At 52.9% G+C, this 27,887-nt stretch overlaps 1 protein-coding gene across 1 annotated transcript; it reads left to right on the top strand.

Annotated features, from left to right (window-relative positions):
- The first annotated feature begins 17 nt into the window (after positions 1 to 17).
- Positions 18 to 27,536, top strand: Htra3 (HtrA serine peptidase 3). Its single transcript, XM_021162387.1, has 9 exons — positions 18 to 854; positions 8,615 to 8,714; positions 11,388 to 11,610; positions 13,530 to 13,724; positions 14,320 to 14,352; positions 15,694 to 15,808; positions 24,073 to 24,121; positions 25,415 to 25,510; positions 26,451 to 27,536. Exons 1-9 carry the CDS (start codon positions 452 to 454, stop codon positions 26,614 to 26,616), a joined length of 1,380 nt encoding a protein of 459 aa, XP_021018046.1. The 5' UTR covers positions 18 to 451; the 3' UTR covers positions 26,617 to 27,536.
- Positions 27,537 to 27,887: the final 351 nt, after the last annotated feature.

Here is a 27,887-nt window from a genome sequence, read left to right as displayed (position 1 = left end):
GCTGAGCCTGACTGCTCAAGTAGAGTAGGGGTTCCTCTGTGAAGGAGAGCTGGGGACAGAATTTGGACTTGTTCATGTCTCTGGGGTTTCGGTCAGGTCCCTGGCTAGGATTGGGGTATTCCGAAGCAGCTCCCCTTCCCCGGGCCCTCATCCTGGGCCGGCAGACCTGTCACCTAAAGTGCACACCAGGCAAGCGGGGAGCAGGAGGCTCCGGGTGGGTCCCCACCAGCCGGGGCGGGGTCCCGTGGGGCAGGGGCGGGGCTGGCGGCGGGCAGGGCCGCCCCTTCCAGCGAGGGCGGACTGTCTTGGCCTTTAAGCGCCTGCTAAAGCTCGGCTGAGAGAGGCCCGGGTCAGTCCCCACACCATGCCCTGTTTGTGCTCCGGGCCAGAGTGCGCCTGAGCGGTTCGGGCCTCGGTGTCCCCGCGGGTCTTTCGCCGCCGCCTCTCCGTGATGCAGGCGCGCGCGCTACTCCCCGCCACGCTGGCCACTCTGGCCACGCTGGCTGTGTTGGCTCTGGCCCGGGAGCCCCCAGCGGCTCCGTGTCCTGCACGCTGCGACGTGTCGCGCTGTCCGAGCCCTCGCTGCCCTGGGGGCTATGTGCCTGACCTCTGCAACTGCTGCCTTGTGTGCGCCGCCAGCGAGGGCGAGCCCTGCGGCCGCCCCCTGGACTCTCCGTGCGGGGACAGTCTGGAGTGCGTGCGCGGCGTGTGTCGCTGCCGTTGGACCCACACCGTGTGTGGCACAGACGGGCACACTTATGCCGACGTGTGCGCACTGCAGGCCGCCAGCCGTCGTGCGTTGCAGGTCTCCGGGACTCCAGTGCGCCAGCTGCAGAAGGGTGCCTGTCCCTCTGGTAAGCTCCACCAGGAATCAAAAAAGCCTTACTCTGAGGAAACTGAGGTCCAGGGGGAATCTGCCCACTTCCACTAGGCAGCCTTCTAAGAATAGTTCATACAACCCTCTGGTCTTCTAGATGGGGAAACTGAGGCCCCCAAGAGATAAATGCTGTCCCCAAAGTCACAAACAAGTTAGACTTAAACTTAAACTTAAACTCTAGTGTGGCAGCCTGGTAGCGTCTGGTGGGCTGTGAGGCTCTGACCCAGTTTCTTAGAGTCCTCCAGTGACTTAGAAAGGAATGAGTGTCAAGCAATCTTTTCCTGGTCTCTGTCTTCAATTCCTGCTCTGTTTTCTTCTGTCAGGCTGTGCTGGGTGCTGGTTCTGAGTGCCTGTCTTGGGCCTGGCTGTCTGAGAGGGCCGAGGGTTTTCAGGGTGGCCAGGCACCTGCATTACTCGGCTCCCGTCATGGTTGTGTTTGGTGTACTCTTCTCTGCTCTCTCATGTGACAGTTACTATTAACATCAGGCTCTGGGCAGAAACCGGTAAGAATGGAAATGGATTTTGTTCTTTACAGATTAAGGCATTTGTAAGAAAAAAAATCTTTTCTGGCCTGACTGTCCCTAACGGGAAACAGTGTATCAGTGCATGGCATGAAGCAGACCTTCCCCTTCTGGTACCCTTGAGACTTCTAGACTGTGGAGGGCACAGAGCTATGGAGGGAGAGGAGAATGTCAGCCTGAGGATCAGGCAGGCATCCATCACTAAGAATGGCAGGATTCCCGTGGCTATTGGAAGGATCTTAGGCTTCAGAGACCCACTGTCCTCAGTTGATCGCTTCATTGTGTTCTGGGTACCTGACTATGAGCGATCTGATGTCAGGCCTGGGAGAAGCCCCTGCAAGGAATATGTAGCCAGGGGACAACAGATGCTGAGTCTCAGCGTTACTTCCTGTGCTGGGTCTATGAGCCACCTCCCAAGAGAGGTGTTGAGTTGGGACAGTAAATGGGGCTCCCTGGCAAGGATGGGGGAGAGTGGAGAGGCTTGGGCAGAGCAGAGACCAGGATCTGATCTAGAGTGCGCTGGCCACCATCAAAACACAAGCTGCCAAGGAGTTGTCGGGTACTGCAGCCAAAGAGGAAGGACATATTATCAGAGATGTTCACATGCCAGGGTCTGCCATCCATCCTCAAAGGGCCAACTAAAGCAATGTGGCCACATGGGGGGAAGGGGTGAAAGAGTCCAGCGACACCCCCCTAAGTCCATCTAGGGGTCCTGACATGAGATTTATGTTTACATAGAGGGACAGAGGTATACTTGACCAGGCAGCTCCCACCCATCCTTGACCCATAGCTCCCTGCCAGCCCGATGCATCCCTACAGCATCCTACCTCCTCCCAGCATGAGCTTCCTGGGAAAATCCCAGTTTCTCAGGGCTCATCACTGTCTCATAGCCAGAGTCTGATAGCCAGAGGGAAGGGTACAAGGGTCCTTCACAATGTCTTCATTCAGTCCCGTCAGGAAGGTTACAGCTAGACAGAGCCAATGGCCTTGAGCCTGACACCTGTCCATTGCCCACTTTGACCTGAATGTTCCGGGTTCTGCCTACTCCAGGGACATCATTCGCTTAGGCTGCTATCCACAGGTGCTCAGAAGTTTCACATGCTGGTGTGAGTGCCAGACTCGCCCCATGCAGATGAGACTGGCCCAGTTCTTTGTTGTTAAATACTGCCCAGCAGCAGCTGAGCTGTCTCTAATTCTTCCTCCCAACTCAGCTGACAGCACTGCCCCAGGACAGAGGTCTTAGCCTCTGTCCACACACCTGTCACTGCCTCATGTCCACTGTGAGCACACTCACTAATCAGCCTGAGCACAAACCACCATGCCCAGATGCTCTGGACTTAGGCATGTGCCGGGCACAGAGAGAGCTGATGAGTCCCACTTGTGGGCCATGTCTGAGCAGGAGGCTGCTGTAGCACGGGGTCTCAGAACAGATCAGATAGTAGAGGGAGACCAGGCCAGCTCTGACTTTTGCTGACTTCCACATTTCTAATCCTCCTGCATCACTTCACCTGGCAGCCAGGTGACCCTGGCCAGTTTGTCCTGCATGCTACCAACAAGACTCCCTCCATAACTCCCCCCCACACACTTACCAGGACTCTCAGGCACTATTTATGCCAACACACACACACACACACACACACACACACACACACACACATTTCCACTACCATCTTCTGTGACCTTCTCATCTTCTGGCCACCTTATTGTTTTCCCTCCCTCCTACCTCAGTACCTTTGCACATCCTCTTACCACTGGCCATAGTTGCCCCTTCATCCTTCACCTAGCAGGGTTCCTCTTCCTGGGCTCAGATGTCCTACCACCCTGAGCTGGCTTTCCTAACCACTGTGCTTCATTGCTAAATCTATACCCCTGTCTATTGACCTTTCTGTTCTCTCTGCTTCTTGTTCACTCTGGGCCTCGTGGCAGGGGTGGACACAGCACCTGGTTGCACACAGTAGTTATATAAATGTCTGGGCCCATGGGTCCCTGTAGTTCTCTTGGACCCTGTTAGATGGTTCCATTGGGATTGATGGAAGATGTTTGGTCCCACCTGCATGTTAGAAAAGCATTTTCAAGAGAAGGGTCCCTTTGCTAGTATGACCTGCACTCAAGGGTCTGCTTACAGGTGGCTGGCTAGCTGCCCAGATTCAATGTCCCACAGTCCCTTGGTGGTGGTAGATACGCACATGTTACTGAGGCTCAGTGCTGGGAGCCCTGGGAAATTCTCACACAGATTTAATAGGCAGCTTTTAATGTGCAAGGCCTGACAGCCTCTCCCAGCCTGTTTATTTAAGGGCTTCGGTTGGCTTTTGTGTTCCCTCCTCTTAGCAGCTTCCTCGGAGTTGAGCATGAGAGACTAACCAGGCAAGAAGAAGTGTCTTGTATCTGTCCCTCTGCCTGCTGGGACAGCAGAACTGGTCAGTGGCATGGCTGTGTGGGGGGACTTGGAGGGTTCCAGTGGCTTCCTGCATTTATTTGATGCCTGATAGGATTGTGTGTTATAACCTGATACAAGGAGGAGTGCCATGACCTGTGAGTTCAGAAGCTCTGTCCCAGCCATATCTCTTTCTTCATCCACCTCCAGGGCATCCATGGGGCTCTGTGAGGATAATACTACCTAGACAGAATGATAACCACCCATGTCCTACACCATCAAGAGTCTGTGTGTGTTCACTGGACTATAGGAGCTCTGAAGGCAGTGAGGCAGGCAGCCAGACCTATGCAGATGCAAACCTATGCAGATGTCACAGCAGACTGGGCAGGACAGCTACAGCCTGGGGCTTTGAGGGAGGTGGCCACGAGAGTTCCTAGGGTCAGGTGTCTCAGACTCCTCCCACAACCTCTGAAGCCTTCAGGAGTTCATCATAGGGAATGATGTTGGGATATCTTATAAAGACAGGTTCTGATGCTGTGATGTGCCACCCTAGGACTCTCAAAGTAAGGGAGAGCTTGCCCCAAGCTCTGGTATTGCCGATCTGATGTACCACAGTGCTTGAGCCCCATGAGATGGTGGCCATCCCGGAGGACACTGGTGAATGGGTTATGAGAAGTAGTGTAGTCACAAGACCCTGTTCCTGGGGGCTGCAGAAGCATGGCCAGACATGGGCACTGAAAGCTGTGCCTGTAGATCCATGGGACCAGTGTGGCCTGCAGGCCACATACACCTCCAGCTGAGGCTCTAGAACCTGAATGTCACTTGCCTTTGCACACACAGTCCCTTTGCCATATGTGCCAATCCTCCATTCTTCAAGGGCAAGGTCAAAAGTCACACTTGTTCCCTCACTGAGGGCCTCTCTAGAGCAGTGCTTCTCAGCTGTTCTAATGCTACAACCCTTTAATGCAGTTCCTCATGTTGTGGTGACCCCAACTATAAAATTATTTTTGTTGCTACTTCATAGCCATAATTTTGCTACTGTTAAGGATTATAATGTGAATATCTGATAGGCAAGCTGTCTGATATGTGACCCCAACAAGGTCACGACCCATAAGTTGAGACCCACTGCTCTAGAGTACCCTCAGTACTTGGTACCCAGGATAGGCTGGCCCTGGAAGTGATCAGAGAGAGTGGAGCACACAGCCCCTAAATCTCCAGCCCTGCTGCAGCTTGCCTGCCTGGGGGACTGATCAGATCACTGTTTTTTTCTTCTTTTAAAAGCTTGCCTGTCCCTAAGTGACCCATGTCCCCTGGCCACATACATTAGCTTAAGATCCATCTGTCATACCCAGGCACTGTGCTGCGGTCTGTGGCCCTCAGACCCAGGTCGTGCCTAGGGGTTGGAAGATAGAGGAGGGCAGCTGCCCAGCCTGGAGCATACATACTGCACAGCACTCACAGCCACAGATCAGGGCACTAGCCCAGGTGCAAGGCACCACACACAGCACCCCAAACATAGGGCACCAGGCCCAGAGTCAGGTTCACTGGGTTCTCCACGGCTGATACCGTGGTTGCTGTCTAGGTTGGGAAACAAGGCTGAGAGAGATCAGGTGACCTGCCCAAAGCACACAGCCTCAACCTAGGCACATCCAAGCTCCATGCCGCTCCTTGGGAATGTATAACAGTTGGTTAGCTTCCAGGAGATCCTTGACCTGTGTTTGGCTTGGGGCCAGCCAGGCGCCTCTGGCTGTGAAATTCCAGGCTCTGCTGGTTGAGCCAACTCCCAGAGGAGGTGCTGCCTGCTCACGGCTGTGCTGGGAGGCTATTCTCAGTTCACAGAGCTTCCCAACTCCACTTACAGAATGCCCTTCCACCTGTGGCTGAGTGAGGAGGGGCAGGAAAAACTGGCCCATGCGGGACGCTCAATGCTGCCTTCACTTTCCTATTCCCATTTGCACAGGCCATCTTTAGATTTACTTGACGACCCTCACACAATACCAAGCCTGCGCATTCATAATCACGGCTGGCTGATGATCCAGGGAGGGATACCATGGCTGTCTCCCAGTTAGGAAACCCAGGCACAGTGGACTTGGAAGACTTGTGGGGTCTTTCTGTTAGGAAACACAATTGAAGAGTCATGGGTATCAGAGTCAGGCTCCTATGTGTGTCAAGTGTGCTGGCTGGGCTCATGCACTCCGGGACATATGGGTTTGGATCTCTGTTAATCACGATGATGGGTCCATGTAGTAAACAGCCTCAGAGACGGTGTAGGGTGCCCCTGTGGTATGTCTTTGTCATTCATTTTCTCATTCTGTGCCTTTCTTTCCCCATCTCTTCCATAGCCATTGTGACTGTCCAGAGCTACCACAGCACCCTGCTTGAGGGTCATCCACTGTCAGGGCATGTGTGTTGGAAATAGAGCTCTGAGGTCATCTTCCCTCCCAGGGCTACTTCTTATAGCCCGCCTTTCTTCTCAAGGCCCTAGACACCTAGCCCTGACCACTGTGCTCTGGGTCAGGCTGCTGAACAAAACTTCCGGGCCTTCAGATGCCGTTTATTTTTGAAAAACAACAAAAAACAAGAAACTAGAGCCAACAGCTGGGTGTGCTGAGACTACGGCCTTCAGAACTTGGCTCGGCCTGGCATGGGGGTGGGGCTGTTAAGAAACCCCAAATAAACAGAGCTGTTTCCTGGCCCAGCCAGGCCAGTTCATGTGGGAAGCCTGTGGTGGGGGCTTGGGGCCCTCTGTGTGACTCACCGTGACTCATCTGAGGCTGGGGCTGGATTAAAGGGCCATGCCTGTCACTCTTCGGGGCTCCCTGACCTGCAGCAGGGATAGGCCTGCCATTCTAGGATGGCGCTTATACCCAGTCTCAGTTTTCTGGGCCATGGCTGGTGCTTTGAGGTAGGGGGTTTCAAGCTGATTGCCAGGCTGAGCAGGGTTCTGGCTGGTGGCTGTATCATCTTCTTTCCCCTTTCCAGGGAGCACATGGGGGCTGCCTGCCTGTGCTAGTCATTGCTGGGCTTGGGTGAACCAAGCATGACTCTGATCTGCAGAATGGGGCCATGTATAGCAGCTCTGGTTTTTCTGTGGTCCTGGGCATGGGGAGCCAGCTGAAAGCAGGGCCCTTGCTGCAGGTCTTGACATCTCCCCCTGTTGCCCACCATGCAGAGTCCTGGCTGACAAGGTCTCGGAGGTCAGGCAGACCCTCCCCCTGGAATGACAGGTGACCTATCAACGTCTGCTGACTGGCTGGAGCCTCCAGGTCAAAGCCCAAGCAGCCTGGGGACACAGGAATTTATCGATCAGGCCTTGGCTCCTGCCTCAGTTCTACCACTACCCATAGTAGGGCTGGCAGGCCAGGTGGGCAGAGTCTGGGGAGGGTTCTGTGGGACCTGGAAGTGTGGAGTCCCGGGGTGCATTTGGCAGTAAAGTGTGCTGTCTGTAAGAAGGACAGAGTTCCCTCCTCCTGGGTCACAGACACACTAGGCCCAGGTCTCAATCTACTTAGCCAGCCTCTCTGATCACCAGTCAGGGGCAGCTGATGGCTTTGCCTGCACAGGAGTCCTCTTCATGTACCACAGGCTCCATCAGACCCAACCCGGTTCATACTTCTTCATCCCTGGCTGGTCACTTATTGTCCTTCACAGCCAGGGCACACCAGGGCTGGCCTCATAAAGGCTGTGGGCAGGTGTGCCTGAGTAAACTTCACTGGAGTGTGGGCTAGGAGATGTTTAATAAGCCTCTGTTTCCCCACCTTTGGTGATGCAGCTCCATTCCCCACAGGCTGCCACCCAGGGAGTCAGGGACATTGCCAGGCTGTGTGTGGAGACAGCACTAGCCCACGATTGGTTCAGAACCCAGGCTATGCTCTGCACCCCTCTTATGACTGCTGCCGTGGGCATGTGTTCCTGGGACAGGGAATGTCACTGTTCACTTTCATGTCAGTTCACCTATGAGGGGTCACCTTCAGTCCCATTTGTTAGATGGGAAAGTCAAGGCCCAGAGAGGGTAACTGACTTGTTACAGGCCACACAGCTAAAAGACAGCAGGTCCAGTCAGGCCTAGTTGTGTGCAGCTCCCAGGCCTGTGCTCATTTTAGACTTTAGGAACCTCTCATAAGCACTGCCAGGCAGTGTGGTGACCGAGACCGGGACCTGGAAGTCTCAGTATAGGCTCATCCACATGCCTCAGGCCTGTGGTCCTGGCAAGCCACAGCCCTGTTGCTGATGGTGGCAGAAATCTGAGCCAGTGATGAGGCTTTGGGGCGTTCGTGTGCTGCCTGGCAAGTAGGCCTGGGCTATGGCCAAGTTGGACAAAGGCGGTGTTCTGTCCACTCAGGAATCTATAGCCTAGCCAATGAGGTCATGGAGGCCAGCTGAGATGGCTCAGGAGAGGCCCCAGCCCTTTCACTGTGCCCTTATCTATCAGCACACTGACCACCAGGCACAGAGAGGGCGACGGTCCTCTCTCCAACATACTGCTGTTACATGGGATCAGGCAAGCGCCTAGTGGCGCTGGTCCCCAGCCCCAGTGCTGTGCTTCCCAGAGCAAAGATCTAAATTCTCTAAGATTCCTGCCCAGCATTGAGGAGTCCATAGGGGAAAATGTGCAGTCTCAAATCTCAGAATACCTAGTTAACCATTCTCCAGGGCAGGGATCACTGTCCCCAACGTCTGGGTACCCCTGCATTTCTGAGAGATGGGGTACGGAGCATGCTGAGCTGACATTAGCTCTGGGACCAGACGTGAGTCTCTAGCAGGGTCTCTTCCACTCTGGGCCCAGGGCTGCTGGAAGCCAGCAGGTCTCACTGACACCCTTGGTCCTTGCTGCCAGCGCAGGTCTCCACCAGCTGACCAGTCCGCGGTACAAGTTCAACTTCATCGCCGATGTGGTGGAGAAGATTGCGCCAGCTGTGGTCCACATAGAGCTCTTTCTGAGGTGCGTGCCCCCGTCCCCCCTCATCCCCCCGCCCCGAGTTCCTCTGCAGCTTCCCAGCCATTCCCAGCTGCCTTGTTGCCTGCTGCAACCCAAAACTAGATCCGAATCCAGCAGCCAGGAGCATAGTAAGGCATGGGTTGGGATGAGTAGCAACCGTTGAAACTTGGGGTGCCTGGGGGCTGAAAGTTAGCCTGAAGTGAGTCTCTAGGAGTCTAGGAGTTAGAAACAGGGGACAGTCCCACTGCGGTGCTAGCTCAATAGTACAACTGTGTCTAGATCAGGCATGAGGGAGAAGGATGTGCCAATTCGTGGGGGGAGGGGAGGGAGGCCTGAGTGGATGTGGGTGAATAGGGAAGCAAGTTTGTTCATGGGAGAGGAAGCTCACTGTGTGATGTGTGGTCTAGCCCCCTGAAAGGATCTGTCTTTACAGACAGGGGTGGAGACTCCTTCCTTCCTCCCACACCCCGTATTCTGTCCCAGAGATGTCTGTGCTGGATGAGAAGGCCTGCCTTCTAGACACAGCAGCCAAGGCCCCATCACTCACATCCGGTCCTGAGGTCTCCATTTAGACCCCCCAGAGAGAGGCCGGTTATGGTAGGAGCCTCAGATCTCCAGACACAACAGTCTCCACCCTTCTCGCCCTGCAGCTGAGTGGAGAGGGCAGCTGGGACGGTGGAGCCAGACAGGAGCCCACCTGATAGAGATCAGGGGAGATGGGGACCCGCTTATTAGTCTGGCTCTGGTATGGAGCTGCCCGATGTCAATCACCATCCCGCCCTCTGTGTGCTAAGGCCAGCAAAGTGTCAGATTACTCCACCTCCTGCACACTCACAGTGGCCACAGCCTCACAGAGGCAAGATGGAGCGAGGTATGCAGCAGGGGAGGAGGATGGGCAGTATTCATCCAGGGTCTAGCCTGAGCTCTAGAGCATGTAGGCTCTGAGTCTGTTTTCTCAAGTCATCCTGGGGCTCCTGCTCTAGAAGAAATGAGCCAGATGTTTGTAGACTCCGCAACCATTGGACTGTGAGATCCTTCTGCTTGTTGGATCCCTGCTATGACTGACAGCTTTTTAAACCTATGCATCCCAAGGGTTTTCCTGTAAACTTGCTTATGGTACTCTCCCGGGAGCCCAGAAGGCAGTTCTGAATTCTCCCTGTCAGGAGGCAGGAACAGAGGCCTAACAGAACACATGCACGCACGCGCGCGCACACACACACACACACACACACACACACACACACACACACACCATACACCACATACTTACATACCCTGGAGTAAAATCTGAAACTGTCATTGAGGAATTCACCAATGGATACACTAAGAGGCTCTCAGCAGAAAGGAGCTAAGGGGGGACTGTGTGTCTCTAAAGGGCCTGGGCACAACCCCTGAGCTGGTTAATCACAGACTAAGGCAGCAGGGCAGCAGTGACCTGGCTGGAGAAGCCAAAACCTCATGGGTGCGTGAGGCCCAGGTAGGGCAGCAGCACAGAGCCTTCCAGACATTACCCTTGACCTGTGGGGTGTAGGTGCAGGGCTCTCTTGGGTCCTGCCTGCAGTTTTCAGAGGAGATGGGTGTACTTCTTAAAGACATTGCTGGTAGATGGGAACTAGCCACAGCTACTTCAGTTCTCACACAGGATGCTAAGCAGCCTGCCATGGTGGGAACCCTGCTCTGCCCTGCCTCCTCCTGCCCGACCCCAGCAAGTAGACCCAGATGTCGGGGCCTCAATCTCCCCTGGGAGGTTTGTGCAACAGTCTTGACCTAGGGCTAAGTCACAGAGCCCCACAGACCAGAAGCTTAAACAGTGGGGCACGTTGCCTTCTGCAAGGCACCACTCCCAGATCCTGGGCTCTCTCTTAATTTCTAGAGGTTCTGGGTGTCCTCGGGTTGGAGGGTGTCCTTCCCATCTGTCTCCCACAGTTCCCCGTGTGCCTCTTCCAGCTTCCTAGCTTCTCAAGATACCAAAGCTTGGACATAGAGCCCCACTCCATCAGAATGTCACAGCCCTGTCACACCTGCAGAGACCCACTTCCAAATGAGCTGTGGTCTGGATTTGACCACATCTGTCTGGGGGACACTGACCCACAAGTCTCCCAGAACTTGAATGAACTCATCCCTGGCTTCCCTGGTCTTGCCAGGCTGAGGTGACATTTTGAAAACACTGCCACCATGCTCCAGTGTCAGATACTTTCTGTTCTTTCACCTGCTTAGTGTCCTCAAGGCCCATGTCCTTTTCTGTGTCACCCCGAGGAAGGTCTCAAGCTGCACCAACCTTCTGCCCCATCCCATCCTGAAAATAAAGGCTCCTTAAGCAGACAGCCCATTTCCCAGGTGGGAAGACTGAGTCTCAGAGGGCTTACAGAGTCTGCCTGAGGGTAGCTCATCTAGGTTGGCGCCACTGTGGGCTGTTACATGTTGACACCAGTGGTACTTTGTCTCACTGCAGCAAACTGCAGATCAGAGATGATGGTCACATCTTTACGGTCGTGAACTGGATCCGGCTTCTGTGTTGGCAAGGCCACACCCGCACGCAAGTGGCAGCCTCAGTTCAAACCCAGGTGGAGGAGGGAGTGGTCCCTCCAGCCTGTGTTCTTTCACCTTACATATGGTTCTGCTCCCTCTACCATGTTGACTCCCCCATGCTGAATGCCCCTGTTCTTTCCTGCGCAGACACCCCCTGTTTGGCCGGAATGTGCCGCTGTCCAGTGGTTCGGGTTTCATCATGTCAGAAGCCGGTTTGATCGTCACCAACGCCCACGTGGTCTCCAGCTCCAGCACCGCCTCCGGCCGGCAGCAGCTGAAGGTTCAACTGCAGAATGGGGATGCCTATGAGGCCACCATCCAGGACATTGACAAGAAGTCGGACATCGCCACGATTGTAATCCACCCCAAGGTGAGGGGGACAACGCACCCCTGCCTGTCCTAGCCCAGCCTTCTCAGGGGACAGCAGGGACTGAAGCGGGGCCCAGGAGGGAGGGGATAGCATCCCACACCTCTCTACCTCTTTACTGTTCTAGTCAGATCCACACCCCTGTCCCTGTGGGCTGAGAGACCAGGGAGATCAGTCCCCACCTTTCACCTCTGTGCCCACACTTACTCTGGCCACCAAGGCAGACCTGTGTTGGGGCCACAGGACCTACTATGGTCACTGGCAGCATCTAGAAATCCAGGTGCTATTGCTTCTTCCTGTTTGAGGCAGAGCCTTGGGAGGAAGGACCTGGTTGACTCATTGCTTAGAATCTTACAGGGAGAAATGGGGCCATAGGGAGATTAGAATTCCCAACACTTGTCATCTGAGGGGAAACTACAGCTCGGTGACATTTGATTACACACCTAAGATCCCAGCTAACAGTGGTAGGGTCAGGCTGCCAGGCCCAAATGCAAGCCTTCCTCAAACTGGTTTTTACTGCATCCATGGGTAGCATTGCACGACTCTGGGATGGTCACGGGGAGCTCCTGTATCCCTTGCATTCATCATCAAATATGCTACTGTGCCTTCAGCTGCACTCAGGCTCGTAATTTCCTTTAGATGTCTGTGAGTCAGATGGTGTGGCCGAGTGGAGCCTAGCCCCTCCTGGATGCAGCTTCTTGGTGTCCTTGGTGACAGGTGTTTGCAGAGTTCACTCCCAAGGTGGAGGATTCACAGTAGGCTATCTTAATGCAGTCCCTCTATAGTTCTGATCCTTGTCTGGGTGCATCCCTTCCTCACGATAACACAGACACTGTAGGTGGGAGTGGGGGACAGACTGGAGAGATGAAGTGACAGGAACTCTTCACGCTTTGGAGGCCCAGCCTCTTTGAGAGCAGCACGCAGTTCTGCTGTGCTCAGGGGATCCAGGCTAGGAGAGGCTCTGTGCTCAACCACGGGCAGATGCAGGAAGCTGTAGGGCAGTGAAGGATGCTACAGCTCTTCCATAGCTTCCATGGTGATAAGAGAATAAGCCATTCATTACTTCAGAGCCAGACCAAGAAGACTGCCAAGCTGGCTGGAAGAACATGCCTGTCTTTCATCGGCAACACAAGCATTGTGTGACTCAGTAGCACACACACACACACACACACACACCTACCTCCTGGAGCCTCTGCTGTGCTCTGCTGCTCCCCAAACTGATGTGCACATACGTTTGCTCTCCAAGACCACAAAGCAGAAAGACGAGGTAGCTGAGCCCACAGACAGACGGGCTCTGCCAGCCCTGTGTGAAAGTGTTCAGGTACCTCATGTTCCAGAGGTGGCCTCAGTTTTCCTGTGTATCAACAGCAAGGGATCAAGGATTCCAAACTAGGGTTCCCAGATCCTTGACAGGGCTCCAGGGAGCAACATACCCGCCCATGGAGTGACTCTATGGGTACAGCACACCAAGCCTGGTGGTAGCTGTCACTTTCTGCCAACTCACAGAGCAAGCTGCCACCATTAAATCCCAGGCTTAGCTGGGCAGTAGCACAGGCCTTTAATCCCAGCATGTGGGAGGCAGAGGCAGGTGGATCTCTGTGAGTTTGAGGCCAGTCTCGTCCTATATAGTGAGGTCTACGTTACCTAGGGCTACATAGAGGGTCCATGTATCAGAAAACAAATCACTAGACTCAAGGATATCAGAGGCCAGACCCAGCCTGGATGCTCTGTACCTCCCCATGACAGACATTTCCGGCCTCCTCAGATGAGCCTTGGCTCTATGAACTACAGCCTTAGTCTCAGCCAGCTGCTGGGCTGGCCTCAGGGCTGGGAATAGCCTCCTTCCTCTCCAGAAAGCAGCCTGCCAGGATCCTTGTCTGTGGTCTGAGCCTCAGTCCTCTCTCACACCCTTCTCCTTCCAGAAAAAGCTCCCTGTGTTGCTGCTGGGTCACTCAGCAGACCTGCGGCCTGGCGAGTTCGTGGTGGCCATTGGCAGCCCCTTTGCCCTGCAGAACACTGTGACAACGGGCATTGTCAGCACTGCCCAGCGGGATGGCAAGGAGCTGGGTCTCCGGGACTCAGACATGGACTATATCCAGACCGACGCCATCATCAATGTGAGTGCTGTGGGGAAGGCTGACCTCGGCAACTTCGGACCAGCTTGTGCCCTGTCCTATCATACAGCACACCACCATCTAGGAAGGCCTTTGTTATCTCATGCAGAGCACCCACCCACCCAGTGACTGCCTCCTGGGATGGGCCATCTTGGACAGCTGCAGAGATGAGGTGGCCCAGGCATACCCTTGGAAGGTCTTAGCCTACCCTGCATAAGTTGTCACTTGACTAAGATTAAGGTTATATTGGATGGTACCATGACATTCACACAGCTCCAAGCCTGGGTGCCTTGACATGTACCCCTATGCCTGCCATGACTGGTAGCTGGAGCCATTCATAGCTGTAGAGACGACACTGGCTGTCTTGCAACTGCCTAGCAACTGGCGAGTTGTGGAAACATGGAAGCACAGGGTCTGGGCAGAGCCCTGGAGGGTCAGTGGGATAGCTCCCTGCCATTGTCTTTGGGTTGAGTATCAAGGCAGTGGAAGTCCATTCTGGTGACCTGTCTTGTCACTGACTGGAGTCAGTGGTGGGGAAAGAGCTTGGGGACCACTGGGGTGTTCACGGCACAGCTAACAGTGGTTTTCTCCTTTGCAGTATGGGAACTCAGGAGGACCCCTGGTGAACCTGGTAAGTGAACCCTAAAGTGCAGTGTCTGGTTTTCTAGGCTTTGCTTACACCAAGACACAGGCTAAAGATAGGGACAAACCCTATCCAGCCCTAGGAACTGCATGTCCAGTGGTCAGTAGTGTGACCATGTTGGAGGCCCAGGAAGATCTGAGCCCTAGGTCTATGATGCCTGGAATCCAGAAGGACAACAGAATAGTGGCCAGGCTGGGGCCATGTGCTCCCCCATGGCATCAGGCAATGGGGGCACAGATCAGGCTGTTACTACCCTGGGCCTTGCTATCCTCAGTTATAATCGAAGGTGAGAGAAGAGACCACACCCATGAGTTCTATAACCCACACTCATTCCAGAGTCAGCCTCAGCATCATTCTGGCTGAATTTTTTCCAGAACAGGGCAGGAGATTCAGCTGGGATCCCAGGCTCTGAGAACTTAGTGACAGAGTGGTAATATGCACACTTGACGAGCCTGCACGAGGAGGCTCTGAAGAGACATGGGCCTCACCACTGAAATAGAACAGGGGCTGGGAGCATTTATTTAGTGAGTGTGTGGAGATGAAGGAATGGGTGGAAAAGGATATGCCAAGGACAAGACACAGCACATGGGAGCACTGCCGGGGCTGGAGAAGACAGCCATGGGGCAGCCCATGGGCTGGGACAGTGTACCCTGGCACTCAGGTGACTTGTGCAGGTGGCTGTCTCCTCCACACTCACGATTCTCCAGGCAAGGCTGCTGATGGAGAGGCTCATGTGGTAGGGCTAGATTCTTAACTTTCTTCTCTAGGCCCCAACAAGTTCCCTGACAAGCTGGTAGTGCCCTGGCTGGGTTGTCTAGGGCAAGCATCCTGCACTCCTCCCACGGTCAGGCCTTTGGGAGGGGTTCTGCCCAGGAGTGGGTCCCTTTGACTGGGGCAGCTCCTGGTCTGATGGCATTGGCTCCATAAAGCAGGGCAGGGTGGGAGCTGAGCTCCAAACAGATTATGAGCTGCCACCCTGGCCCTGCTCACTGGTCTTTGCTTTCATAGAAAGGGACAGAAGGGGTCCAAGTCTCTGATGGGGATAGATGGTGTCCTGAGTGCAGTGGACACTGCCTCCTAGGGCAGAGGTGCTGGAGCTGGGGAGGCAGGAGCAACCCAATAACTTTCCTAGATACCCTTTCCAGATCCCCAGGATTTGGTGGTACACAGGGTGGGGGACTCAGAGAGCCGTGGTTACAGGAGGGCATCTCAGTGGAGCACTGACAGCCAACTTTGCCTGGAGAGAGTGCTCTTGCCCTGGGCTCAGCAGCAGTCCGCGGTTTGCTTGCACTCCTCCAAATAACCCCACACTTCGCTCTCTCTGCCCAGGATGGCGAGGTCATCGGCATCAACACGCTCAAGGTTGCAGCTGGCATCTCCTTTGCCATCCCCTCAGATCGCATCACACGCTTCCTCTCTGAGTTCCAAAACAAGCATGTGAAAGGTAAAGAACTCTCCCGAGGGGCAGGTAAGGCAGGATCCCCAGGATGAGGTCCTGCCCCACCCATGTGAGTCAGGGCCCAGCTGCAGGAGCTAGGTATACCATGTTTACTCCTAACTAGATCGGTTATCCTCCCCAGACCAGGAGACCCCAGGCATCTCATTTGCAGCTTCTCTTAGGGTCTTCCTCCAGGCCTCTCAGCTCATGAACAACATCATCCTCTGCTCCTTCAGACAGGTTTTTCCCCCAGGTCCTACCATCCAAACTTGGATTCTGGGACTCCTCTTAGTTGGCAGAAAATTACGTTTCTTTCCTTCCACCCAACCATCCATCCACCCACCATTCATCTACCTCCACACTTTATCCTTCATCTATGCATTCATCTGTTTATCGACTCCTCAATCTAAACATTCATCTGTATGCCAACCCACCCATCCATTCTATTACCATTCCATCCATTCATCCATTTACCTGCTTGTCCACTCAACTTCCCACTCATCTATACACTCGCCAATTTATCCATTCACCCATCCACCCATCCATCCATTATCCATCCATCCACCCACTCACCCATCTATCCATTCATCTATCCATCCATCCATCCATCCATCTATTCATCCATCCATCCATTCATCCACCCATCTATCCATCCACCTACCTTTCCATCCATCCATCCATCCATCCATCCATCCATCCATCCATCCATTAATCCAGCTACCAGTCTTCCCACTCATCTATATATTTACTCACCTGCTCATTCATCTTTTCATATATCCATCCATTTATCCATCCGTTTATCCATCTGCCCATTCATTCATTTATCATCCATCCATTCACCCATCTATCCATTTACCATTCATTCATTCATTCATTCATTTATCAATCCATCTATTCATCCATCTACTCCCATTCGCTGATTCACTCATCCACCAATCTACCCATTCATCTATCCATCCTCATATCCATCCTCCCATCTATCCACACACCCACTCACTCCCCTCAATCTGCCAACACATCTACCCATCCACTCATCTGCCCATTCATCCCTCTTATCCTTTCATCTATCTACTCATCTACTTGTACACACCTCCAGTCATTCATCCATTCTGTCACTCATCCCCCCATCCATTCATGCACCCATCAGTCCACCCATCCATGATTCATTCATTTACTCATCTGCCTTCCCCCCACCCATTCCTGCTCCACCCATCCATCTATCTACCCATCCCTAAGTACCCTTCTCAGCCTATGAATCATACGGTTAGTTCAGCAAGGTATCCTCTGTTCCAAGGGAACAAAGTCCAAGAACCCAACCCTTGGGAGTCACCTCCTGCCAGCCCTATCCTTTTACCACAGTCTAAAGATGGATTTCCAGTCCCTTTTGCCCCCACTCCACACAATGGGTGGCCATCTGCATCCCCCTAGGGAGAAGGCTTGCCAAGACTGCATGCTAATCTTTTCAGTTGGTAATCATGGCAACTGTCCAGAAAAGATCTCCATTTCTGGTCTCAGGCTTCTGGGGCTCCCATTTTCAGCCCAGTGAGTTGCCAATGATCACGTGCCTCCCACACCCATGTCCTGGCCGGCGCCCAGGTCTCACCCCACCTTGCTGTTCATTCCCTCACACTGCCTCCCTGTCTCCTCCCAGCCCTCTCACCAGCACTGCACTGAGAGCAGGGGCCTTCCTCCTGCTTGCCCCCTCCTTTGCGGCCCTGCCAGCCACACACAAGGACCCCAGTACAGCCAAGACTGGTCCCATGAAGAACTGCAACCGAGGAGCCTCGTTCTGTTCCAAGTGGCCCTATATGAAGATGACAGGAACAGGCAAACCCTGTCCCTCCCAGGAATCCGAGGCACCTTCTGGTGAATAGTGGGAACTAGCTGCCTTTTCTCTTGGCCAGTAGGAAGCTCAGAACTCGACCAGGGTTCCTAGACCATTGGTAGCCTTGGCTCTTTGTCTAGTGGACAGGGCTTTCCAGTTTAGCTTGTTTATGGGTTCGGAACATCACCCTCATACACTGGCCTGTGGGTGACTACTGTGCTGGAAATGGGCCAATGGCCTTTTGTCCCCTAGCTGTCTCATCTATTCTCAGACAAGAAGTCCCTGGGGGCAGGATCTGCTCCTCTGTTGCAGAGCAACTATCCTAGTTGCAGTGACCTGGTCACTCAGCCTGGGCTCTGCGGAAACGCTCACACCCATCCCAGAGTTATGTTATCACCCAAGGACAGTGCTTACCTACTATGAGAGGGTCTGACGAGGCTTAGCTAAGTGGGGTCCATTGACTTAAAGTCCTTCTGAAATTTGTGCTTATTTATGCTTTTCCATTTTTAAATAAAAACATCAGATGATCTGAACCCTGCTAATCTAAGTTCTTTAACACATCCCTTTTATTAAATCAGGAAGCAGTGAGAGCATCTCTTTTCTCATCCAGGGGTTGGTGCAGATTCTGGGGTGACTGAAACAGTACTGGTCAGGGGAGCCGTCCCCTTGGCCCTGAGCCAGGAGCTTTGGGATAACAAGAGAGGCAGGGCGCACTCCTGCTTCTTCAGGTCTCAGTTTCCCTCAGAAGAACTCCCACGCCTGGCAGAGTCCCAGATGATGGGGTGGGTGGGCCTAGGGAGTACACAGGGCCTGCCACAGAAGCAGGCTCTAGAGCAGGAGAAACTTGAGCTGGGCTCTGAGCAGAGCAGCAGTTCAACTGTGCCTCTCTGCATCCTTCAGGGGAAGGCTCTAGGACCCTTGATTACAGAAGATTAGACTAGCCTTGAACCAGAGGTCTGACCTAGCCTCAGCTCCTTCCCAAGACCGCGCAAGCATATGATTGGCTGAGCTGCCCTGTCCTTACCTAAGCTGTGCCCTCAGAGCCTTCCCTCTGGCGGGGAGGGAAACCTAGAGGACCTTGGAATCATGTGACATCTGAATGAAGAGCCTGGACAGGAGAGAAGGGGAGCAGAAGAGCTCAGAATACAGGAATGTGTCTATCCCAGCTGTGGGCAGTGCAGGCTAGCCCACCATCACAGAAGGCCAGTGAGGGGTGGTACTGAGGAGACTCTCAGAGCAGGGGACCCACATGGGCTAAGTATTGTGAGGCACTGGAGAGCGGGTGGTGGTAAGTAGGACATGTTGGCTGATGGGTGGGGGTCAGCGGCTGAGAGGAGGCAAGAAGATGTCAGGGCATAGCCACCTTCTCATGGTTGAATCAGGCTTTGTTCGAAGACTGAGGCACTGGGGTTTACCAAAAGGCAAGAGGTGGTATGGGAGCAGGGGTGGGGTGGGTGATGTGCTGAAAAAGGGAGGGGCTAGGGGGGAATTAACCGGAAGCTGAGGAGCTGTCACAGACAGCTGGCTGGGGTTCCTTTGCCCTGACCTGAGAGAAATCCCAGACAGGCAAAGGGCAACTCCAAAGGTCCAAGAGTTACTGCTTCAGAGCTCTGTGGTGGGGACCCTCTGCTCTTCTCCTCATTACTATCTATATCTATAGACTGTGAGTTTCCACTCTCTGGGCTTTTCATGGCCTTTTGGTCTATAGTATTGTTTCTTGGCCATCTTCTTTCAGAGTCTAGCCTCTGCCGATCTCTAGAACTCTTCAGAGCTTCTGGTGTCAGAGTCTGTATCTTTCGGTGCCTCTCTGAAATACTCAACCACTTCTTGGGGATACAGCCCCAAGCTTTGGGTGTCAGGGTCTACAGCTTTCAGTGGCTCCCTGAAAGTGTCAGCCTTCTCTGGGGGCAATAGCGCCGAGCTTTGGGTGTCAGGGTCTACAGCTCTCAGTGGCTCTCTGGAACTCTTAGCTGCCTCCTTGCTGCTGCCAACCAGGCTGGAACTTTGTGTGTTTGTGTCTTTTTACATTTTATTTTATATTTTTTTCTGCTTTTTGTGCAACCAGTTCAACCCACTCTACTTGTGATAAAGATCAGAAGTAGGCAAAAAAGACCAGTCAGAAAAAAGCCTTTATAGAGGCTGGAGGGATGTGTCCTTATATAGCTAGAAAGAGTAATTCCACCATTTATAGCACAGCTTCCTGCCTACCAATCATAAGCCTCTCGTGAGCACAACCATTTTCTGCCAATCACAAGCAGTTTGTGATTGACAGCTCCCACAGTCACTGGGGAGGTGCCCCACCCCCAACTTGTTGAAGATTGCTATAGCCAGGGCTGAAGCATCTGTGGACAGGGTTGTCTGGAGGTCACCAAGGCTTCTCAAGGCTGGAGTGAGGTGTTCCAGAACTGTCTGGAGCTGGCCTGGATAGAGCGAGACCTCCTCATGGCTCCAGCGGCAGCTGTGGCTGCAGAGGTTCTTGCAGCTGGAGTGGAGCTCCCCCTGAGGACTGTAAAGAGTGCACAAAAGCCATCCTGGCTGCCAAAGGAGGGTGTGCTTGGCTTCCAGGCCCTCCTCTCACCCCCACCCCATCCCCACTCAAAACTGTGAGGCAGAAGGGCCCGTCATGTCATTCAGGGGACCGAATGGCCTGACCCCAAAATAGGCCTTACCCTATTTAAAGAAACTTACCCAGAAACATTAAACTAAGAAACCTATATGAGAATAATGTCACTAGTGTTCCCTGCTTAGGCACCCCTCTAACCTGCCTCAGACTGAATCCTCAAATGTGTGAAGCCCTGGCTAGCTGGGGCTTTGCCCGCGACATTGGAGGTGTGTGTGAAGGAGGCAAGCATGGTTGAGTGGCACTTGCCGTAGCCACTGCTCTCTAGGTCTAGAACATTCTCAGGTTCCATTTGTCTCAGTCCTTTAAGGTATCCTCCCCTCCCTGTCTTGTCATTCTGTCACTGATGCTCACGGAAGTGGGGATACTTGAGGGCAAAGTGATGATTCCCTCCTGTGCTAGTCTCTTTCCCAGTGGGCTGCATGTGCCTTACAGAGGTGATTTCCCGCAGAGATAGGGACAGGATGGAAGGGTTGACAGTTCCTGCACTAGCCTCAAGAGTCCATAGACTGGCACCTCTGCTTTGTACCTCACAACAGAAGTGAGTCTAAAGGATCCAGCCTCTGGGGCTGGGGCTCTGCCAGGTGACCTGCAGGGGTGGTCCCCCATCTAAAGATGTCCCTGGAGTCCCCAGGCTGCACCTTTGCCAGGAAGGTACCTCTCACAGGAGAGGGATGAGGGCTCCTCACACCTATGGGGAGCTGTGCTTTGTAAACATGGTTTACAGGCCAAGTGGAGGTATCAAAGGAGGGGTACCCTGAACACCCAAGCTTAGGTAGGACTCATGCTTCATCCTGTCCTGATCCAGGTTCCTGGATTTCAGTGGCATCTGCAGTGATGCCCCAGACTCTCCACCTCACCACCCAGACTCTCCTTGCATGAGCTGAATGTACAAATGCTTATAGGACATCATCTGAATATCAGGGCACTGTATCTGCACCCCACCTGCTGAGCACGACATTAAGGGCACCCCCTCGTTCCCCCTGAGTCTTATGCCCCTCTTGACCTCCATCTGCATTAGCTGCACCACTACTCTGTTACCCAGCATCAGCAGCTACCAGAATCCTAGCTTGCTGTGGTGCTTCTCCAGCCACACCACTGACCTCCCACAAGCCTCAGAACTACAGCTCAAGCATGTCTGCGATTCCAGTAGCATCTCGAGTTGTCTATGGCCCACCCAGCTCCTCTGGGCATTGCAGCTACTCAGCCATCATTTGCTTTGGATAATGGATTGTTCTAGCACCATTTGCTCAAACGATGCTCCTTTCTCCACCTAAGTGATTTCCCAGCTTGACCACGAAATCAAATAACTCAGTCCTTCTATGGTGTCCCAGCGCCGCATGGCCTCGTGCCTTCTGATGTCCTAAGAAGTCCTGAGGTCAAATGTTCTGAGCCTTCCCCTCTGCTGGCCCTCATCATCTCTGCTCTCCGAGCTCTTTGGTTCCACACACAGTTGAGACTCAGCTTTTCCATTTCTATGGAAGAAAATCAAAAGTCTGTAGTGTATCTGTCAAAGAATTTGGGGTGAAGGGCTGGTATTTTAACAGTGTTGCACCCTCAGATCCAGGATCACATCTGGCTTTCTTTGGCATATGTTATACTGAGTATACGGTCTACAGGCCAATTTGCTACCAGAATCTGCAAGCAAACTGACTTTGGTATGTTGAATTTTTGATAACTTATGGGTTCTAGTAGCTTCTTGGTATATTTCACTGTTTTTTTTTCTTTCTATGTAGATGATTGTGTGGTCTGTAAATAGGAACAGTCCTCTCCTGTTCCATCTGAACGGCTCACCCTCATTCCCAATATTGAATAAAATGTTGAATAAAGGTTCGAGGAATGGGCTTCCTTGTCCTGTCCCTGCAGGAAGAGGCATCCAGTCCCTTGGCATTAGGCATACTGATGGCCAAAGGTTTTTTTTTGTTTGTTTGTTTTGTTTTGTTTTGTTTTGTTTTGTTTTGTTTTGTTTTGTTTAAGTTGCAAAGCCTCAATCCTGTTTCTGGCTTCCCATAGGTACACATATGAGATTTTGTTCATTTAGCTCACAGCATGTTTCTTCCTTTTCAGTTTATAACTAACATTAGCTCATTTTTGCCCTTTTAATTTTTAAGGTCTTGGCAACTAAGCCCAGGTCATAGACACACTAGGCAAGTGTTCTACCATTGAGGCATATTCCCAGCCCTCTTCTAACTTCTTGTTTTGAGTCAGGGTTTCAATACGTCACCGAGGTTGGCCTTGAACTCACTCTGTACCTCAAGTAGGCCTTGAACTGGCCACTCTCCTGGCTCAGCCTCTGGAGTACCTGGGATGACAGACCTATGCCACTAGGTCAGGCTGACCTTTTAATGCTAAAGCATCCCGTGCCTTCATACATTAAGTATCTCAGCCCTGATATACTGTACCTTTGGGTATTGGATCTGATTTGCTGCAAACGTTTGTCTCCACTAAGACATGAGGTTGTTGGTTTAGTTTCTGGATATGGTCGGGAGACACCAGGGTCCTATCTGGTCCCATGGAGGTGTCTGTAGAACCTGTGCTATTTCTCTCTTAAACTGCTGGTTTCTGCAGTGACATCTTCTGGGTCTGAGCTCTTTCTGGGAAGACTTTTAACTGCTCATCAACTTGCTTAGTAGGTGGAGGGCTTTGGGCCATTTAAGTGCCTGGGGCTTTCCAGACCCTATGTGGTGGGATGCATGGTTGCAAGCAGTGGCTGGCTCTCCTAGCAGCCTTGTGATGTCTGAAGGTCTGCAGCGACACCTCCTCTTGAATTCTTGACATTGACAATGTCAGTTAACGATGTCACTTCACCGACATTGACAACTATCTGTCTTTCCCTCACGATCACACTGGCTAATGATTTGCCTACTTTATTCATTTCAGGATAAAGGCTCTTGAGTCACCTATTTCTTTGCTGGGTTATTTCACAGTTCGTTGACTCATATTCTCATCTTCTGCTTCATTTGAGTCTCGTGTGGCTACCGTTTTCTTGCTTTAAGAGGAATTCAAGACCACAGGTTTGAGACTTTCCTCTTTAAAAAAAATATTATTGGGTCTGGAGAGCTGGCACAGCAGTTAGGAACAGATACTGATCTTACAGAAAACCTGGGTTCTGTTCCCAGCACCCATCTGACGGCTCTGAATCCAGCTCCAGAGGATCTAACGCCCTCTTCTGGTCTCCACAGGCACTGCATGTATGTGATGCACATACAGACAGACAAAAAACTTGTGTACATAAATAAAAAATAAATAAATCTCTTTAAAAATTTTAGTATTTCTGAGGGAGGAGGTTGTGTGTCGCGTCATTCACGTAGAGGCTCCCAGTCTCTCGCTCCACCTATATGTGGGATCAGGTTCAAGTACCACAGACACCCTCAGCTGCTGAGCCCTCTCGCCTGCCTGAGTCCTTTGTCTCTGGCACGGGTGCTTACTTGTGTTCTGTGCTTCTAAGAACTTGTGCCTCTGTGCCCTGAAAGTCTTAGTTAGGAAAATGTTCATTTATGTGGTTGAAACCATCTTCTCATTTCTCCTTTTGCTTTCCTCTCTGAGAATGGCTTGCTATCACTTCCTTCCTGGGCATCTGGGTTTCAGAGACTCTTGGTATTATTGATTGCTGGATTAAACCCACCATGTCCATGGAATTTTAGTGACATGAAAAACTGAAACGCGCCAAGCCTTGCTTTGTGTTGAGAACCTGTCCCCATGGCTTCACCACCAAAGCAGCCAGGGGTGGGCTGCTGGCCCCGGGCCCTGTTGAGCCTTCCCTGCATTCCCTTCTCAAGGGCACTGACCATGTAGCTTAACTGAGCCACTGTTTTTCACTTCCAGACTGGAAGAAGCGCTTCATTGGCATCCGGATGCGGACCATCACGCCAAGGTGAATGATGCTCCCCTGTCCTCCCAGGCATCCCCTTCTGCAGGCTGACCACTGGGTCCTGCTGCTGTCAGACCCACCACCAACTCTATTCGGAAGCTCCCCATCAAGGAAACCTCTAGAACTGCTTCCTGGCTTTCCCACGATAAGTAATTAAAACTAGGTGGCTTAGAACAGCTGAAACATACTACTTGAGAGTTCTGGGATCCAGAGACTGAAATCCAGTGCCCACGGGTCTCACACTCTGAGATTCCAGTCCTGGTTCTTCCCGTCTCCTCCTGGCTGTGGGCACCCCTCAGCAGGCTGGCCTATCCCTCATCCCTGCCCATCTCCACACAGCCTCCTCCACCCTGTGTCTGAGCCCCAAGCTGCCAGTCACTGGATATGAGAGCTGCCCAAGTCCATGACTTCATCGCAAGATCCCTGACCAACTAGAGTGGCAAAGACCTTGTTTCCAAACATGGTTATGTTCTGAGATCCTAGTGGCTATTTCTCTATCGCCACAGGCCACTCATGTAAGAGAGCCTCCCCCTGTTTGCACACCCTTTAGCACAGTGGTGACCCACAGTGTTGGAGTAGTTGTCAGGCATCCTTTCACCCTGCCAGCCACCTTGACTCTGAGTTCCAGGGAGATGGCTGTGTTCCCTCTCATCTCTTGGCTCTGGCCTTGGTAGAGGTTCTGAACAGAGCAGCTGCCTGGAAATATAGGGTGAAAGTGATAGAGAAAGGGGTGGACAGGAGGGAGGAAGGGAGGGAGGGAGGGAGGGAGGGAGGGAGGGAGGGAGGGAGGGAGGTCCAGCCCAGGGTTGTGAAGGAAGCTACCACATGGTGAAGTTCTAGGGATAACTCGGAGATATTGACCAACCACCCCTGACTCCCTCTTCTTGCTTCTGTAGCTGTCAATCTAGGAAGCAAAATTTAAACAATCTGCAGTTAGGACCAGTATGCCAACTCACCTTTACATTGTGTGCTTCCCCAACCATCCATCTATCCACCGACCATCTGTCCAGTCTTCTCATCCATTCCACGACTGAACTATTTTCCATTTCTCCACCCAGTACCTTCTGTCTGTCTACCCACCCATCTGTCCTCCCTCAGCCTCCCTCTGTAATCTGTCCTCCCATCTAGCTTTCCCCTCTCCACACTTGTAGCCAGTTGTGGCCATCTCATGGCTCAGGGTTCTCTGAGAGCTCACAAAAGGTTGTTTGTCTAGCTTGGGTGGTGGCGGGAAGGGGCAGCCACACGCCAGGGAACTGGGCTAGAGGCAGAGAGGCTTACACAGAACTGCTTTTCCAGTTTGGTGGAGGAACTGAAGGCCGCCAACCCAGACTTTCCAGCGGTCAGCAGTGGAATATATGTTCAAGAGGTGGTTCCCAATTCACCTTCTCAGAGGTATGCTCTACAGGCAGGGGCAGGGCTGCTGGCAGTCAGACATGGGGCGAGGGAGTGCTGGGGCCTGGACTGGGCCTCCTTGATGACCTTATGTGACCCCAAGTCTCCTGGCAAGGAGTTGTGGAGTCTGGCCGGTCCTCTGAACCACTGGATGATCAGTCTCTCAGAGCACTGGCCACGCCTGTCCTTGGCGCAGAGGGATCTTCCCTTTGAGAAGCAGAGGCTGAAGAGTCCCTGCCTGGGCCAAGACAGAAACTCCAAGCCTCCCTCTCTCCAGAAAGAACCGGGGCCTCAGTTTTCTTTTCTGTAGAAAGAACATCATGGTACTGCTGACTCTCCATCCCAGAGTTGTTGTCATGGTGAAATGAGATAAAGACTTTGTGTGTGTGTGTGTGTGTGTGTGTGTGTGTGTTTTTTTAACACAGTAAGAACTACAGAAATGTTAGGTACAGACCTGGTATGATGGCACAAGCCTGAACCCTCACCATTTGGGAGATAGAATCGGAAGGACTGGGCATTTAGGGCCAGACCCTGCTAGACTGGGATCAAGCCTTAAGCCATATAAGACCCTGTTTCAAAACACCAAAAACCCAAAGCAATGTTAGGTATTGGGACACCACGAGTTGAGGCCCCGTGTCTCATGTGACCATGCCCTGGCATCCTGACCTTTACCGCATCCAGGTCACATTAGTGGTTGTGAACTGAGGCTCTGGGAACTGGAGGGGCCCCGTTGCCATGTACGCTGCTGTGTGTGTGTGTGGGGGGGTGGCCCTGCCCTTCCTTCTGTAGTCTGAAAATCACTGGCCACCATGTGCCACTGGCTTTCCACTGATGTTCTTTCTCAAAATTATTTTGCTAAACTGCTGCTGTTGAGCCCAGGCGAGCCCAGCCTGAGCCCAGACAGTACGTGCGTGCTGAGGGTCTTTCTCCTGCTTGGCAGAGGAGGCATCCAAGATGGCGACATCATCGTCAAAGTCAATGGCCGCCCCCTGGCGGATTCCAGCGAGCTGCAGGAGGCAGTCCTGAATGAGTCTTCACTCCTGCTGGAGGTGCGGCGAGGCAATGATGATCTCCTCTTCAGCATCATCCCTGAGGTGGTCATGTGAGGCTACTCTCGTCCAATGCCATGCCAAAGCCTACAGAAGGTGGGGTTCCGGCCTTCATGAAATCAGGACAAATGGCTGCTGTGGTCCTCAGCAGGATCAACAGTCTCCTCTCTGAGTCCAGTGCTGAGTCCAAGACTGGACCTAACCAGGGGTCTGGATCTCAGCCTTGACCCTTAATTTCAGCTCCAGTAGAGGAAGCACAGCGTCCCTTGGACCAGATGCTCCTGATGTTACCGTCTGAGTTCTCTGGGCCTAGAAGCTCTTAGAAACCTCCCTGGAAGTCTGCCCTCCCCCCCCCCAGCTTTCTGCCTCTGCCCTCAGGAAGGCCCACCCAGCTCCCATCCCACCTCCTCTCCCTTGTATCCCAGTGCCTCAACCTCTCCCTGTTATAGGCACTTTCCTGACACTACCAGGCTTCCATCTGCCTCAGCACACCCCACCCCCATGGTAAGACAGGGGCTGTTTGCCCTACCACCCGGTATCCCTGGAGGGCAGGCCCTGTAGCTGTCCCCTGGAGAAGCCAGGGTCCTGACCTGGAGCAGGTTAACATCCCTCACTGCTGAGCTGAGCCCCGTGCTGGCCAGGATGGACAGGAAGATGAGTTTCATAATCACGTGGTCTCCAACCCTGACAGCTCATTCTCCCAAGGTGACCACATGGTGGCCAAAGAGGAGCGGGCACCTGCCTGAGGTGCAAGGACTGAGCCACTTCACCTCTGCATGCAGTTCTGGGTGCGGCAGCCGTCTGTTAAGATGGCCACCCAGCAGCCAGCAGGCTCCCAAGGGCATCTTTGTTCTCCCTAGTGTTTCAAGTGTATTTGTGAGCATTGCTGTAAAGTTTCTCCCACTACCCACATGGCTTGTACTGTATGTTTCTCTACTGTATGGCATTAAAGTTTACAAGCACATAGCTGTCAACCACAGAAGTGTTGGTCCCCCACTGGCTGGGGTCTTTTCACATGTAGTTCATCACTGGGGTCATTCTGAGAACTGTAAGTGGCCTTTCCAGGTTGATAAAATGTCATGCATATGAAACGCACCAGATCCCAGGGCTGCCTGCTGTTATGGGCAGCCTGTGTCAGGCTGCTGGGATAGTTCCTTCACATCCAGCTTGAGGTCTTATCTCTCCCTCCTGACACTACCCAACTCCTGGTTGCTATGGGAAACAAGGTCATTCCTGCTAAGCAGTTAAAAGGGTACTGGCTCCCAGTGAGTACCTGAGCCCTTCCATGAACACTTTGCTATGTGGCTGAGCTCTGCCCCTGCTTACCT

This window comes from Mus caroli, chromosome 5 (assembly GCF_900094665.2).
Source record: "Mus caroli chromosome 5, CAROLI_EIJ_v1.1, whole genome shotgun sequence".
In the NCBI taxonomy this organism is placed as follows: Eukaryota; Metazoa; Chordata; class Mammalia; order Rodentia; family Muridae; genus Mus; species Mus caroli.
The sequence above is the reverse complement of the archived record's forward strand: the minus strand, read 5'-3'. Positions and strand labels throughout refer to the sequence as shown.